The sequence below is a fragment of the Hoplias malabaricus genome, chromosome 1 (genome assembly GCF_029633855.1).
Source record: "Hoplias malabaricus isolate fHopMal1 chromosome 1, fHopMal1.hap1, whole genome shotgun sequence".
Taxonomy (NCBI): domain Eukaryota; kingdom Metazoa; phylum Chordata; class Actinopteri; order Characiformes; family Erythrinidae; genus Hoplias; species Hoplias malabaricus.
The window spans coordinates 9,435,007-9,450,606 of NC_089800.1; the positions used below are offsets into that span (position 1 = coordinate 9,435,007).

Consider the following 15,600-nt stretch of genomic DNA (forward strand, 5'->3'; position numbering starts at 1 on the left):
GAGACTCACCATATGCCTCCTCAATGAGTGCACAGTAGGGATTAATTCCTCCTCCTCGTTTAGCCTCCAGCTCTCCCAGTCTAAGAATGTTCTCCAAACCATTCAGAGCCACCTGCACAATCTTGGAGTCCATTAGGGTCAGAAGGTCACAAAGAGGCTTGATGCAACCCAGCTCCACTAAGTGTCTGTTTGGAAGAGATGGAAGCAAGTCAGTGTCAATTTAATTATACAATAAAAATATTTGTCTTTAATCCTGCATCAAGGTTTCACCAAGGAACTAATGCACATTTCACAATTACAGGGGACATCTAACCAAGAATGAAAAGCCTGTAAAATACACATGGAGAATTTGGCTGTCTTTCACCAGTAAAATAGAGAGGCACTGTATAATTAATACTGTCTTTGAATACTATCTTTATTATTTAAGATATTTTAACAGCAGTCACACAGCTCCAGGGGCCTGGAGGTTGTGGGTTCGATTCCCGCTTCGGGTGACTGTCTGTGAGGAGTTGGTGTGTTCTCCCCGTGTCTGCGTGGGTTTCCTCCCACAGTCCAAAAACACACGTTGGTAGGTGGATTGGCGACTCAAAAGTGTCTGTAGGTGTGAGTGTGTGAATGAATGTGTGTGTATGTGTCTGTGTTGCCCTGTGAAGGACTGGCGCCCCCTCCAGGGTGTATTCCCCGCCTTGCGCCCAATGATTCCAGGTAGGCTCTGGACCCACTGTGACCCCGAACTGGGTAAGCGGTTACAGATAATGAATGAATGAATGGACCTGTTCTTGAAATTTGTCAGCGTGTAATGCAGCACAATCCTGATGATATTAGCTTAATCCATTTCTATCAGTTGGCTTCCTTTTTGTAGCTCTTGGACTGAGTCACCTTTCACATAGAACATCCATAGTCATGTAAAGGACTATTTTTCATATGCATTTTAAATATCAAGAGAGATAAAAGCACAGGGACCCAGTATCCTTTTCCTTTCCTGACCTGATTTGCTCAGCAGAGCCTCCAGAGGTGGCATTAGTGATGGCCCATGCTGCCTCTTTTCTTGTACGAAACTCTGCCACTTGAAGAATATGGATGAGAGGAGGGAGCAAACCTGCATCTATCACCATCTAGAGTGAGAGGGGGAAAAAACAAGTATGAATTATATGTACAGTCTTACAGAAGTCAACACGGTTTACAACTCACTTGTGCGCTGAGCCAGGAAGAGCTCTACCTGTATCTGTGCTCGGTTGCCAGCAGTAATATTGGAAATGGTCCAACAGGCTTCTTTCTTAATGGATTCCTTAGGGCTACTAAGCAAATGAAGGAGACTCTGCAGGGCAGAGCAGTTCAGGATCACCTGCTCAAACAAAACACAAGAATCAGTGAACATCAGACACACATGGCCAGTTTACAGGAGGCAGATTGAGCCAAAATGAAAAATAAAGAACCCACTGGGGTTCCCATTTTTGATGGGAAAAAATAAAAAGCCATTCAGAAATGTAGCAGTGGGGGGTAAATATCATTAAAAAATGTGCAATTGTACTTTTATTACCTGTGTCTGGAGGTCATCTCCTGTAACAATGTTACCCACAGCTCGAAGAGCAGGAGAGACTACTTTATAATCCGAGTGTCTGCAAGAAAGAAAAAAATTATTACAAAAGACTGAACTGGCTGATCACAGTATGAATGTTATTCTTGGTGCATCTGAGCTCCATTTCATTTATTTCACCGCAGATAATTATAATCCTGTGACTAAGCTTGGATAACTGTAAGTAATGTGTGTCTGAATGAAGACTCCAGAATACTGGTGTTCTTAAATTATTTTTAGTAAAATTTGTGTCAGAGAGAAACTAACTATTATTCATTCAGTTAATTAATGAAATTGTCATGTGCCTAATTCTAAAAGTAACTTGAGCTGAAACACTCCTTATAACATTAGCACAAAAAGGCAGGTGTAATTAGTTTTATTCTGACTGGGTATATGTAAATGTAGTTTTCTGTTATGCTAGAAAGGTCCTGTTTAACCCTATGTGTAGTATCTTACAAGAGCAGCTCCACCAGTCTGCGGCACACTCCTGAGTCTATCACAGCCTGGATCTTGTCGTTGGGGCCATCAGACAGGTAGGACAGCGCCCAGCATGCATCGGCCAAGATATCTGTGTCATTCACAAACAGCAGCCAGGACAGAACGCTGAGGCATGGTGACACCTACAAGCACAGAGGACAAACACACACACCTTAATATTCAATCTAGAAGAAAGGACTCATTAAGTAAACATTCTGAGACTGTGTCCCCACACCAACTGCACACAGGACTCCAATAAAGTGCATGTTTTCTAAAGCAGCTACATGAAGCTTAGCTTATCGTTTTGGCTCAATTAAAATTAGTGTTGCACCGATACTGATACCATATCTGTATCGGCACTGATACTGGCAGGTAAACACAGTATTGGTATCAGCTACAGAGAGCACTGATAACATACTGGTGTGTTTGAAATGGCCCACTACTCAGGACACACCCCATGAAGCAGATACTGACACGCATGCACGCAGGTCGAATTTACCAGATTGTAAACAGACTGGGTATTTCACACTATACAACTGTTTTTGTCGATTTTAACATGTTACAAGACCCCAAACTCCCTAACCAAACACACAACTCACATTTCCTAGGAAACAGATAAATACGTATATACAAGTCTCTGCGGTTATAGTTTGCGCTGCTGTTTGTATAGATTCACAAAGAAAAAATGGGTCGTGGATGTGAAATCTGTAGAGTGTAGCTGTCTCTTCACACTACAGCGGGAGTTGGAGATTAGGAGAATATCTCATAGTTGCGGCTACGTTCCACCTTAAATGGTTCAGAAACTTCGGTAGCACGCGCCAGTGTTGCGTCATTTAACGTGGAATGGAAAAATAGAATACAGTTTGAATAAAGGCTGTAACAGCGTGTTTTGTGGCTCATGATGTTCTCCTACAGGTAATACTCACTATTTGGGGACATGTGCATCCAACAATATGTACCGTATTGTATTTTTCGTAGTTTTACCGTTTAATCCGTCATTCGCTGTAGAGCTCCACTGCAGGCGCCTTTGTTTACATTCTGTGCTCTGTTCTCATTGGCCTTGAGTTGGTGGAGAGTTTGCACTACGCGACTACGTCCAAAGTCAGGTTGAAAAAAATAAAACGCTTGATACTGGTCTGAAATGCAATTTCGAGGCAAAAATATTTAGAATCGGGCTAAAAGTAACCCCAGTTTAAGGCATGGTAAAGAACACTATCTTCATTCAAGCAACCACATAAAGGCACGCTAACACAGGTCAGCACCAGTCCTTAAAGTGCATTTCACAGACGTGACAAATATTCTCATTACAGTGTAAAAAGCTGTTCAGTCAGGATAGACTTCCTATTTGTTTTTCCATCCATTTCTTTGTCAAGGGAGCAGGTCCCTTGCAGTGCAGTTTATTTCAAAAAAGACCACAATACCAAAGGCCATCTATATGAATCAAATAAGATGTGAAATAAAAAATTTTAAAAAGCGTGACACTAAACATGCCACTATGAGGCAAAGAGAGCTGGAAACAACACCATACCTTCTTTGGTTTGTGCAGCAGAGTAATTTATGGTGCTGTTTTCATCCCTTTACCCATTTTACCAATACTTGCTGTTTCCAGTTGATACAAAATAACAGGTATACAACCCAAATTAATGCATTAAGCACAGTGTGGTGCATTGTTCTGACAACTGGCTCAAAACATATTTCATACCTTCATAATACTGCACTGAATACAAAGCAAAACAGCAACACCATAAATGTTATAAAAAGTGATTAAATAAACTGAAACTGAAACTGCAGATTCTGCCCTGGCTCTCACCTTTGAGAAGTCTGGAGGCGGATTCTTCCCTCTGCACAGGTTGGAGAGAGCCCACACAGCATTCCTCATCATAGTCAAGCGGTTCTGTTTGGCCAGGAGCCTGTGAAGTAGAACCACCATTTTAAGACATATCAATGATATATGTATAACATTGTACAATAATATGCAATGTAAAATAATAACAACTTACTGTATGAGGGAAGGTAGAATGTTGCAATCCAGGACATAGTCCCTGCACTCTGTGCTGTCACCTGCAATGTTGCCTAAAGCCCATACAGCCTGTGACCAAACAAATCAGAAAACCTTAAGTTCTGTCACTGACCTACTGCATTACTCATACACAGCTAAGAGCACAAAGCACTGGCAGATTTATTTTTGAGACTCTGTATATCCTCGGCTGGCTGCATTCCCTCCAAATATGTATAACTACTCACATAAAAAATTAAAGTAATAACAGTGTCATTATTCATAAGGCATAATTAAAGGTGACCAATACCTGTTCTTGGACATCCTCAAAGTCTGAGCTGAGCATCTCTATAAAAATGGGCACAGCACCAGCCTGAATGACCACACGAGTCTGGTGGGATGTGCCAGATGCAATGTTCGTTAAGACCCACGCTGCTTCAAACTGCGGAGACACAACACTCATCACCATATGTCACCATACAGACATCAAGACGCTGGAAAGATTTACAACATAGACACATTCCTAACGCATGAGTATGTCCTGAGAGTGTCCACCCTGAATGAGCAATGGACTCATGGCTTCTGCGGGTCTGAGGAAGTTCAGGCTTCTGACCCATTCAACACCTGAGCCACATTGCAGAATTTACTGTGTGTCTTTACCTGTAGTGTACAATTCTCCCTCCTCTTCAGGAACTCCACAAAGCGCTCCACCACACCAGGTGTGGCAATGACTTCATCAATGGGGGGGTTAGGTTCTAACAAAAAGTGAAAAACAATTATTTTAGCAGCTATACATACCACATTCCTCATTTATCTTTATGTTGATGGAGTTACACAATGTAACTCACAATAAACAAATATTCATTTAAAGGGGACATATTATACCTCTTTTTAAATAAGTTAGAATAGGTCTATGGGCTATTTACAAAACATGTTCATGAAGTTATTTGAACAAAATCACTCTCACATAAAGAGATCTCACCAGCTCTATTCTTCCCAGTTTCAGTCCCTTTCAGAATGAGCTGTTTAAGGGCTCTGTCACTTTTATGCAAATAAGATGTTGCTGGCCATTCCCCACCAATATCATGTTTCCGTATGTGAGTGGTGATGCCAGGGTGGTTCTATGCAAATTTCCTTATTGTGACATAATAATAAGGGAGCCATTCAAACGGCCCGAGGAAGCATATTCCTGACACCAAAATCTTTCAACTGACTCAGAAAACAGATGGATGGGTTTTTTTTTTTTCGCGCTTGGAGTGTTTATAGGAGCAGCAGAGACCCAAGTGGAAATACAAAAGCATGTAAAACGTGAGTTTGCATAATATGTCCACTTTCATTTTAAAGTAAATTATATTGCTCAAATTCACGTATGTGTGTCACTTTATTGTTCTCCAATATTATAAATACTGCAAGGCACATCCAGGCCACAGCTGGTCAAAGTAAATTTTTCGAACTAGTAATGTTCTGTCCTAGTATGTGTACCTTTTGATAAAAGCTTTCTGAAGCGTTGTGTTCCCATAAGTTGCTGTTCAGGAGAACTAGAGAAGATCATCTGGGTCATGTCCTCAGAGATAACACCTCCCTAATGAAGAAATAAACAAATTCATATATAAATATGGATGATAAACAAACAGACTCTTAGGCGGATGAAACAATAAACAAGCAAATAAACTGAAATATAACTACATTTTGAAATATATAATGCTGTATCCATAGGAAGATCACTGGTATAATTCAAGCCATATGATTGAAGTGTTAAACTCTTACTGTGATTTGGTCCATGTTATTGACCTGGGACTCCAAGTAGCCACTATCTGACATGCCATCATCCTCCAGTGTGGAGTCTTCATCCACCGTGGCCACATTTCTTCTTTTGAAAAGCTTTAGGACCACAGAGACACAGAAAGCGTTGACTGATTATAGGGAAAAAATCATCAAAGGTTCACTTTAATCTAGGAATGTCCCCCAAACTTGATACTGAATGGGAATTAGACAATAGAATACTTTTCAAAATAGTGCTCCAACATCAGAACTGGCACATGGACATTTCACATACACAAACAAACACAAATAACAACTATTGCAATTACACTAAGCTATAAATTAAACCTCCTCCCCCATTAGATTTCCCAATTTTAATTATAAACATAATATTAAATCTGGCAAATAACAGAAAAGAACCAATATATGTACTGGTAAAACTATCTAGATCCCATCACTTTCTCATTATCACTGAGCCATGTTAAATGCGGCCTTCAAATCCAAACTGTCCAAAAAGATTCTTCCAGCACAGACATGAGCAGTCCTGGCAACTCCCACTGCCAAAATTTGAGTTTTACCAGACAGGTAAGTGAAGGATGCAACTAAAATTAGAGTGGGTAACCAAACTAAAGGGCCAGTCAGACTGCCCTCTAATCTTACCTGTTCATCTTTCTTTTGTTTGCGTAGCTGCAAGCCTTCCTCCTCCCTCCTTCTCCTCATCTCATCTGTATTGAGTGATTTATTTTTATAGCTTCGGAGTCGCGCATTGTCCTTTCCCTGACTCATGGTGTAGCCTATATGGAATGGGGAACACCATGTACAGTTACTACTGTGGTCAAAATCATGGATCATACAAAACAAAATTATATATGGCAGAGAGCATGCATCTGGGAGTTATCCCACAAAGTATGATCTCACAGTTATCAAGCTAAACTTAAGCCAAAATTGTTGACGGTCCAACAGGAATCTCCCTCAGTTCCTTTCCTCTTAAACAGACATGATTTTGGGCTCAAGTTATATGGCTAACAAGAGAAATCCTGCTTTATGGAATACCCCCTGGAACATCAAAACAAACTAGTGTTGGGCGATAAAACGATATTGATATATTTCGTGATTAATTTTTGCTCGATAGCGATGATAAGCTTTGGATAAGAGCTCAATAAACATTCATTTCTATTCCTGGTAACACAGCCAACTACACACTATCAGGTGCGCATACACGTGCTATTACGGTAAAGAAACAGGCAATCACATGAATTTGAGAACTTAAAAAAGACTATATTAGGTTTAATTCAAGTGCTTGTGTGTGTGTGTGGGTGGGTGGGTGTGTATATATATATATATATATATATATATATATATATATATATATATATATATATATATATATATATATATATATATATACATACACACAGTGATTCTGGGTAGGCTCTGGACTCACCACAACCCTGAAGTGTATAAGCGGCTAAAGGCAATGAATGAGTGTGCAAAACTGAAACCTTTCTAGCTTTCCCACTGTTATAAGCACTGTTCTAAACCTTATAATGGGTTAAGTGCAGTCCAGCACTTGGAAATGTTTATTTATTTATTAACTTATTATTTTAAACTCTTCTTAATCTATGTTTTTACTAGTTCTTGCTTTATTTAAAACTTGGTGGTAATGCCCTAAGAATGTTTTTCATGACACAAGACATAAACAACTTTACTTTTTTTTTGTGGTAAGAAAATTATTCACTCTGCTCACAGCCCAACCCCACTGTTGCACTCTTCTTAAAAGCATTTTACTACAGACACTGTAGGTCTGTAAGTTAAGTTAATAAACTCATGTGTCATATACTTCAGTCTTTATTTTGATGAATAAAAATGTTTTTCTGACATCTCATTTAGCTTTGATTTACAACATTTACCATAATTGTACATTGAAAAAAATTCAAAAGACAATACATTATTTTTATTTACACAAAATTGAATGCTAACACTGAGGGTTAGAACCACACAGCTCAGATCAATGCTAATAAAAGGGAATCTGAGTTTGTTCGTTTTTGTTTTAATGAGGTTTGAATTCATCATCTGTAACCAATTAATTCATTTTTTAATTCTTTAAAAATGTCTTTCCTTGACATGAAAACTGAAACTGATCTGAAAACTAATTTACCTGGAACATAGTCTCAGCCCACCCACAAGTTGACGAAGAGTCGGATAACTTCAGTGGATTGACCTACCCTCACTGTCAGGATTATGCCAGTTGCATTCTGATAGGCTGTCTGTATGTCTGTACCTCCAAATATACACACTACCAGGAATTGTATTGTATTGGCTCTGCTGCTGGTCCGACGTGAATCATAAAGACTTTCCCCTTCTACACTTCATGCCAAAATAGCATGTGTGATTGGTCAGTAAAATCCAGTGTTTCTTTAGTAAATGCATTTCAGTACAATCAGGCTTCCAACAGCTCTAACAATTATGAAACAAGTAAACTGTAAGCGATAAACGTAAAATTCTAAACCAATGCACAAATTTGCTTCAACAACAATAAAAATGTTTGTGTGCACTTTGTTAAACTAAACTACTATTTGCCATCTCTTGCTGCCATGCACACGTAATCCAGAGATCAAGAATAAAACCCTACAGGCTGCTCCAACTTTCATTAAAAACTGACGGCCTCTAATCAAAACAAACAACAAACAGGCTTTCGACCTGCAAGAAAGTATAGGAGCACTCTGTGGAGATAAAGAGAAAACTGTGCCTAAATTTCTTATAGCTTTGGTACATACTATCAGTGCTTTACTTCATATTTACTTCATAAACTGAACGGAAGGTCTTGCTTGTGTACAAGTTTTAACCCTTGCAATGTCAGTGCTGAATAAAAAAGCTTAGGTTCATTAACAACAATTATTTATTAAGAGGAGGTTTTACCTCCCTTGTTTTCCTTTTTTTGCTCTTGAGAGGTTTTATACCAACAAGCTGGTAATAATTATTTATATAATTACATAATGAGATTTTTAAAAATATTTGATAATATTATAGTATTGCTGACTGACCCAAACATGTCAGGCATGTTTAAAAATATTACTCTTCTGAAAACTAAAGAAGCTTGTTACTGAGGCCATTAGGTCTAACATTAAATGTATATCCCACAAATAAGAATTAGAAATGAAACGTCCTATATCAAATGATGCCAAATTAACATCGCAAAATTTAATCAATGACTGAGTGGCTTTTAAACATACACATAATCCATCTGAATCTAGTAAAAATGGAAAAGAGAAGAGGGGTTTCTACTGAATTCACTGAAGTGCATTTACATAAACAACCACTGCTAGCAGCTTAGCCTAGCCTAACCAACGCTAACGTTAATCTGCACCACGCAGACCCGTGACGTCTAGGGCTGATATAATTTCAGCGAGGTACTTCAGAAAATCTAGATATTCTTGGTATATTGAGTGTGACGATGATGTTTTGCGTATTAAATATAACGTAAAATGTGTTAAATGTGAGAATAAGACGACTGCTGGGCCATTTAAGGTGGAACGGAAAATTCAAATAAAAATATTGTCGAATTGAACATACACAACAACGTTATTACAATGTAATCCAAAGATTATGAGATCTACTAAGCATTTTAATACATTAGACATTTTGAAAGAGAGTACAACGAGTGTTTATCTAATATACTAATAAGAAATATAATTAATTTGATGTTTGTATTTAGATGGATGCGTCAGCCTTTACTTCTTCAAAAGCATTTTCAAAGTTATCAAATGTTTGCCTAGCATGACATTTTTTCGTTGTTTCGATTTAAGTCATCTTGCCCATCTTGATGATGCTGTATTTGGCTCAATACTTTGCCCTCAGGCGCCAGAATGGAACGTTAAACTACTGCACCATTTAAGGTGGAACGAAAAATTCAAACAAGATGCTGGTAAGGAACCCACTTCATCCTCATGCAATCTTCTGAACTTAATATGTTCCGGCAGTAGATTAAACGTAAAGCGTGATCGGTTACTGCGTTTTTGACTGTATCGGCAGCTGTAAGTTAACTAAAAAGAAAATCAGGAACACAGCTAAATAGACGGGTTCGAGAATAAAGCCCCGCGGCCCCGGTGTGCGCATGCGCCACAGCCCGCTTAGCCTTCACATTTCTTTGCTCACGTATGGTGATATTTACAGCCTTTCTCGTCAATGTTTGTCGTCTCCTATGTTTTAAATAAATGATGGCTGTGAAAAGTGTTAGATCCTGTTAACACAGACCTGTTTAAACGCCGTCTCTCTTCAACCCGTCGTCGCTTAGGACCGCTTATCCGGAGCGTCTGACCGGTATCGTGCTACTGCGCATGTGTGACTGCGGAGATACAGATCAATTGGCGCATGCGCTGTCAGTGACACCGTGCATAAATGTATACACAGACCAGCCATAAAATTAAAACCACCTCATTGTTTCTACACTCATTGTCCATTTTTATCAGTTCATCTTACCATATAGTTGAACACCTGTAGTTCTACACTTCTAGACTTAAGATTTTTTTTATGCACTTAATACTTAATAGCCTCTTTATCCACACTGACGTGGTGGTGGTGTGTTAGTGTCTTGTGTTGGTACGAGTGGATCAGGCACAGCAGTGACACTACTGACAGAGAATAATCCACCAACCAATAATAAACAGCCAGAGTCATGTGGGCAGCATCCTATGGCCTGTGATAAAGGACTAGAGGATGATGAACATAAACTGTGCAGCAACAGATCAGCTGACCCTGACTTTGCATCTACAAGGTGGACCAAGATGGTAAGTGTGTCCAATAAAGTGGAACCTAACACTAACACAGACCACTGAAGAACAGAATGAAAGTGGTCTAACAAATCAGAGCAACAGATTGCAGACTGCAGTCTGTAATGGTAAAACAACAAAGTGCATATATGTATGGAGAGGAATTAGTGCCAAATTAAAAAGCAATCACTGCAACAGGACAATGTGAAATGCAATCCACAATTCTATGCTTTTAAACAAAGACGTGCGGGAAACGTGCCATAATGAAAAGCAAATAGTCATTAAATTGATTTAATGTCGCTCTGTCTCTTACCAGATTTCCATTCAAAGAAAAAAAAAATGCTGAATTGAACACAAACCACCGAAAAATGCAATAAACTCAACCATATTGTATTCCACTGTGTGGCGCTGTGAATGCGCCAAAGCAAAACTGCTGAGAGCAGTGCTGTATTCGTGCCACAATTGAAAAGCAATCACTATCCAATCACAGTCCTCTACCGAATTTAGGGCGTGGCTCTTCAAGGGTTTTAGAATGTGGTTCATGGATGTCTGTGTTTAAAAGTATTCTCACGTATATTTCATTTTAATGAGACGTTTTTTGAAGTATCTCATGATGTAAAACAATGCAGTTGTGTACTGATTACATTTTGAGGTGATTGCATTCCATTTTGACACTAATTCAGCATGTCATTTTAAAAATGCAAATTCTCGTGTATTGTTTTTCAGTAAAGAGTACAAGCAACGGGAAAACAATCTACTTGTTTCTTTGATGTGGATTGTGTGGATTCCACTTCACATTGTCCTACTGCAGTGATTGCTTTTTAATGTGACAATAATTCCTCTATCTATATATATAAATAACTTGCACTGTTAAGTTTTGTTTCACTAAGTGTTTATTGCTGCAGAAAACTGATGTTTGTGGTATGTCTGTGAACACTCCTGTTGAAATATTAACAAACACCCTCTTCAATGGACTAAGTTGTTTATTTTTAAACAAAGTGCATCACGAATATACGACTAGTTTCTTTTAGTTATTATTATACATATATATATATGTACCAGTCATGTGGGCATAGCCTGTTTAATTCTAAGGGATGAAGTGAGATTGGAATATGTAGGAATGGCATAGAAATATGAAATGTTACTGTTTTATGTGCTAATAAACCTACAGTTTAGTTATAGCTTAAAGGCTAATCACCAGCTATATGAAAGTGTCAAACAAATAAATACAGTGGAATTTGAGTTCCTAACTTGTGTTTATTGATAGTCAGAAAACATGTTATTTCTTACTAATTCAAGGAATAAGGTTTAAAAGACCGTTGCCCCCCCCCCCCCAACGGTGTTCGGAAACTCTAATAGGCGTCTTGCCTGTGACGTAGACGGTGGACAACAACTCTAGAAGTCGCACTTAATTTAATGCGAAATGACGAAAAGGTGTGTTGTTTTTGGCTGCAATCATTCAATGTACAGTGGGACATCTGTGCACAAATGGCCCAAAGATCCCAAAATATCCAGAAAATGGACTAAATTTGTCAACTTTAAACGGGCACATTGGAAAGGACCGTCCGCTCACTCCGTTATCTGTAGCTCATTTCACTGGCGCTTTTCCAACAATATGGGCATGTAAGGACACCAACGAAAGGTGTTCAAGAGCCTCTGTAACATGGAGGTAAACAGGGTAAGGACACTCACTTCGCCTGTTTTAGTTGGTGTTAGTTAGCGTTAGCTTGACTCGCTAAACTCGGTGGCTCAGATTATACTCGGCTACGTAGCTGCATTACGGAGGTTTATAGTGTCGGATGAATTCGAGTTCGACTTCGATCACATTTACAAGAATAACGGTACCTCTACATTTGAGTTTAGCTTATTGCTAGGCTATTGTCATGAATAATGTTGGTTATTTAGCTAGATACTGTCTTAACAGTCAGTCATAACGGTGTTTTACCGCGGCGTTGTTCAGCTGTTGTCCACCAGTGACGTCACGGTTGCGGTCAAGAAATTCCGTAGCGAACTCGGGTGTTTCCGTCAATTTAATAAAATTGTCAGTTTTAAAGCAAATTAAGCTGCTATTTTCATTTTAATTCATACGTATATCTGTCAGTAACTAAAATAATGTGACATATTCATGGAGGTCCATTAAGTGGTGCTTAGCCTTTAAGTACTGGACCTTAGGGTTAGGAAATAAAATTCAAGAAAAAAAAAATGTAAGATATGAGCCTTTTAAATGTGGTTTAAAGGCCGGCAGACGCCAGGGGGCAGCACAGACACCGAGTTATAAAGAGACGAGCTGTCTCTCTGTGCCGCATTAACTATAGCGGTAGACATGACATTCTTTTCAGCTTTACGGCGCTTTAACTTGGCGTTAAAACCTATTTACTCCTTTTACTGCAACGGAGGAGGCACATCTGGCCGTGGACTCAGAACAACCTCTTTCAAATGGAGCGAAAATCCTACTAAACGTGGTAAAAAAAAAGAATATAAAGCTCTTAACATTACCTAGACGTGATGAAATCTGAAAATGAGAAAATGTGTTCTGTTCTTCAGATAATTTTTCTTTTTTTTACTATTTAAATATATGGACTGTGGACACAAGCTGATTTGTTGAAAAACTCACTAAAATACTTATAGCTTTGGGTTGAAATCTCTCCCTTTCTCTCTCTGATGGTGGGGGGTCAATAGCACAACTTCCCTAGGGCTTGTTTCTTATCATAATCAGGTAACATGTACACACAGATAACATGCCGTACACTGAGCTATTTAAACATGCTCAGTCCCAGGTTTTGATAGGCAAAAATCTCCTTCTCTCCTCTATGAATCCTTTCTTTATCTTCTGCCATGTTTGGCTCTGAGCTGTTACTATGTGCTGATCAAGGCAAGATCTTTGATGTCAAAACCAGTGAATGCCATCTGGTCATGTGTAACAGCAGTTCTAAAATCTATTCTCTTCTCCACTGGGAAAACGAGGGGGAAACTTTTTAAAATAAGTTCTCAACAATGATATGATTTTGCCTAAAGTTCAAAAAAGTGTCAGAAATAATATGACTTTAGGCACAGTATTTTTTTTCCAGTGTATACAAGATATATGGATGAATTATAATAAAGATCACATGATTAAAAAAAAAATCCTGCATTATAATCCTTTAACTCCGTCTCAGTCTAGAAGTTACATTTGTGGTAGTAGCGTAATTTTACATCTAATTAGAGAATCTCATTATTCTCCTTCAGATTCAGTGGTGAGCTATGAACAGCTGAAAGCGATGCTGGCCAGTCGTAGTGTCCAGTTGTTCGACATCCGAAAGCCAGAGGAATTCCAGGCAGGACAAATTCCTCATTCTGTCAACATACCATGTAAGGAGACTGTCGCCGGCACATATACCTTGCTGAAATTGATGAACCCTGACTTTACAACAGCACGTGTTATACATTTAGGTCGTTTACATTTATCCACTATTGAGCCTCCAGCATTTTAGCTGCGACCATATACACTTATGTTATGAGTACGGTTTCAGTCTGCTTGCCGAGACAATATACATGGCAGCCCATTTTCCAACATATTTTTATTGAAAAGAATGAAACGGATATTACTCTTAATATATAATGTACAGCACAGATGTTTGCTTGTTTTAGGGTGTACGCTTGCAGTTATGCTGTTGTTTATTTGCCTTTCACAGTGGAGCAGCTTGAGGAATCACTGCAACTCCCTCTAAAGGCTTTTAAAAGACAATTCAAGGTGAATGCCCCCAAGAAAGAGGACAACAACATTGTTTTCCACTGCCAGAGAGGCCGCAGGAGTTTAACTGCTCTTGAGATCGCCTGGCGATTGGGATTCAGCAGGCAAGCCACAATCTATTCTCACACTACCAGCTCCACACTTGTGTTTACTTCCAATTACAAAGCATGCAGTGCTGAATTATAAGTTTTTACTTCTGTGTTTCAGGGCTCGTCATTACGCGGGGGGATACAGTGAATGGGCTGAGAAAGAGAAGCTGTAACAAAGTACTGTTAAAAAAAATAAATAAACAGCTGCAAAACCATGAATCATGAACAGTAATCATCTGTAGTTTTTAAAAGATTAAATGAATATCTGGGATTTTAAAGCACAAATCATTAATCATCCCTGATATCCACACTTCATAAAAGCAATGCATTAACTCAAGGACATCAGGGAATGTTTTTGGGGTTACTAGGAGTTTGACAAGCAAACAATGCAAAACCAACTTCTTAGACTTAATTTAGTGAATGTATTGAGACAATTATTTGTTGGTTTCTTTTTAAAATTAAATTAAAACAGTGGACGCTATAATAAAACTATAGGGTTGGCACTAAATACGGATCATGTATTACTATAACAGACATTGATTGTGTGTGTTTGCATGAACAGTTTGAAAAGATGAACTTTGCTCTGCTTCTTTGTACTTAGCACTTTGTTCAGATCTGCTACAGAGATATGAGCCTCAGGTGAAAACTAAACATGGAGAGGCAGCGTTTAGCTCCGGCGCCGCTCATAAATGGAAGCAGCCGACTGAGAACATTAGAAGACCCCCGACTTTAGACACTTTTAAATCAAGACTTAAAACATTCCTGTTTGAGCAGCTTACAGCTCAGTTTAAAATACACTACACTTTAATTCTGTAATGACACTTTAGTTCTTTTCTTTTATTGTATCATTTTAAATTGTTTTAATCATTTAATCATTTTGGTCTTTTTATGTGTTCCCTTTTACTGCAATATTTAAATTTATGCTTTTTATTCTTGCTTTTAATTTAACTGTTTCTTCTGTGAAGCACTTTGAATTGCTTTTGTATGAAATGTGCGCTATAAATAAACATGCCTTGACTTGCCTTGCCTTTGTATCTAAAAAGACTTTCATAGTAATAACTAATGTATTACATTGTTTATGGCATACAATATAACTGCATAAAACTGTGGATCCGCCGTAATATACATTAGAGCCAGAAGGGGGAAGTACAATGATACTCTTTCTTTCTGAAGGGCATTTCTATAGCGTAAAGATAGGTACC

General features: G+C 38.5%; 2 protein-coding genes across 6 annotated transcripts in view; one reads left to right on the plus strand and one right to left on the minus strand.

Moving 5' to 3' along the window:
- Positions 1-15,600, minus strand: part of kpna1 (karyopherin alpha 1 (importin alpha 5)) — a 47,152-nt gene that overhangs the window by 2,009 nt on the left and 29,543 nt on the right. Inside the window, exons 1-13 of one of the 4 annotated variants that reach the window (XM_066645958.1) lie at positions 10,065-10,180; positions 6,471-6,604; positions 5,817-5,930; positions 5,532-5,631; positions 4,710-4,804; positions 4,360-4,491; positions 4,054-4,142; positions 3,864-3,963; positions 2,033-2,196; positions 1,541-1,619; positions 1,220-1,345; positions 988-1,115; positions 10-185 (exon numbers count right to left, since the gene is read on the minus strand). In XM_066645958.1, the coding sequence (XP_066502055.1) occupies positions 10-185; positions 988-1,115; positions 1,220-1,345; positions 1,541-1,619; positions 2,033-2,196; positions 3,864-3,963; positions 4,054-4,142; positions 4,360-4,491; positions 4,710-4,804; positions 5,532-5,631; positions 5,817-5,930; positions 6,471-6,596 (1,429 nt within the window). In that variant the 5' untranslated portion in view covers positions 6,597-6,604; positions 10,065-10,180. Of the gene's footprint in view, positions 1-9; positions 186-987; positions 1,116-1,219; positions 1,346-1,540; positions 1,620-2,032; positions 2,197-3,863; positions 3,964-4,053; positions 4,143-4,359; positions 4,492-4,709; positions 4,805-5,531; positions 5,632-5,816; positions 5,931-6,470; positions 6,605-7,968; positions 8,834-9,748; positions 9,867-10,064; positions 10,181-15,600 lie in introns of those variants that run through there. The other 3 variants (XM_066645974.1, XM_066645966.1, XM_066645949.1) reach the window with 3 other exon arrangements.
- On the plus strand, positions 12,903-15,329 carry si:ch211-161h7.8 (thiosulfate:glutathione sulfurtransferase). Of its 2 annotated transcripts, XM_066644429.1 has the most exons (5): positions 12,903-13,041; positions 13,805-13,927; positions 14,251-14,413; positions 14,517-14,575; positions 15,000-15,329. In XM_066644429.1, exons 1-4 carry the CDS (start codon positions 12,903-12,905, stop codon positions 14,569-14,571), a joined length of 480 nt encoding a protein of 159 aa, XP_066500526.1. In that variant the 3' UTR covers positions 14,572-14,575; positions 15,000-15,329. The 2 variants fall into 2 exon arrangements, with proteins under 2 accessions (XP_066500526.1, XP_066500517.1); XM_066644420.1 differs by having other exon boundaries at positions 14,517-15,329.

Bases quoted from the DNA above. Each gene is read 5' to 3' on its own strand.
- si:ch211-161h7.8 (XM_066644420.1), top strand. From the start codon at position 12,903: ATGACATTCTTTTCAGCTTTACGGCGCTTTAACTTGGCGTTAAAACCT. The intron at 13,928-14,250 runs GTAAGGAGACTG...TGCCTTTCACAG, and splicing joins TCATTCTGTCAACATACCAT to TGGAGCAGCTTGAGGAATCA. The intron at 14,414-14,516 runs GCAAGCCACAAT...TCTGTGTTTCAG, and splicing joins TGGCGATTGGGATTCAGCAG to GGCTCGTCATTACGCGGGGG.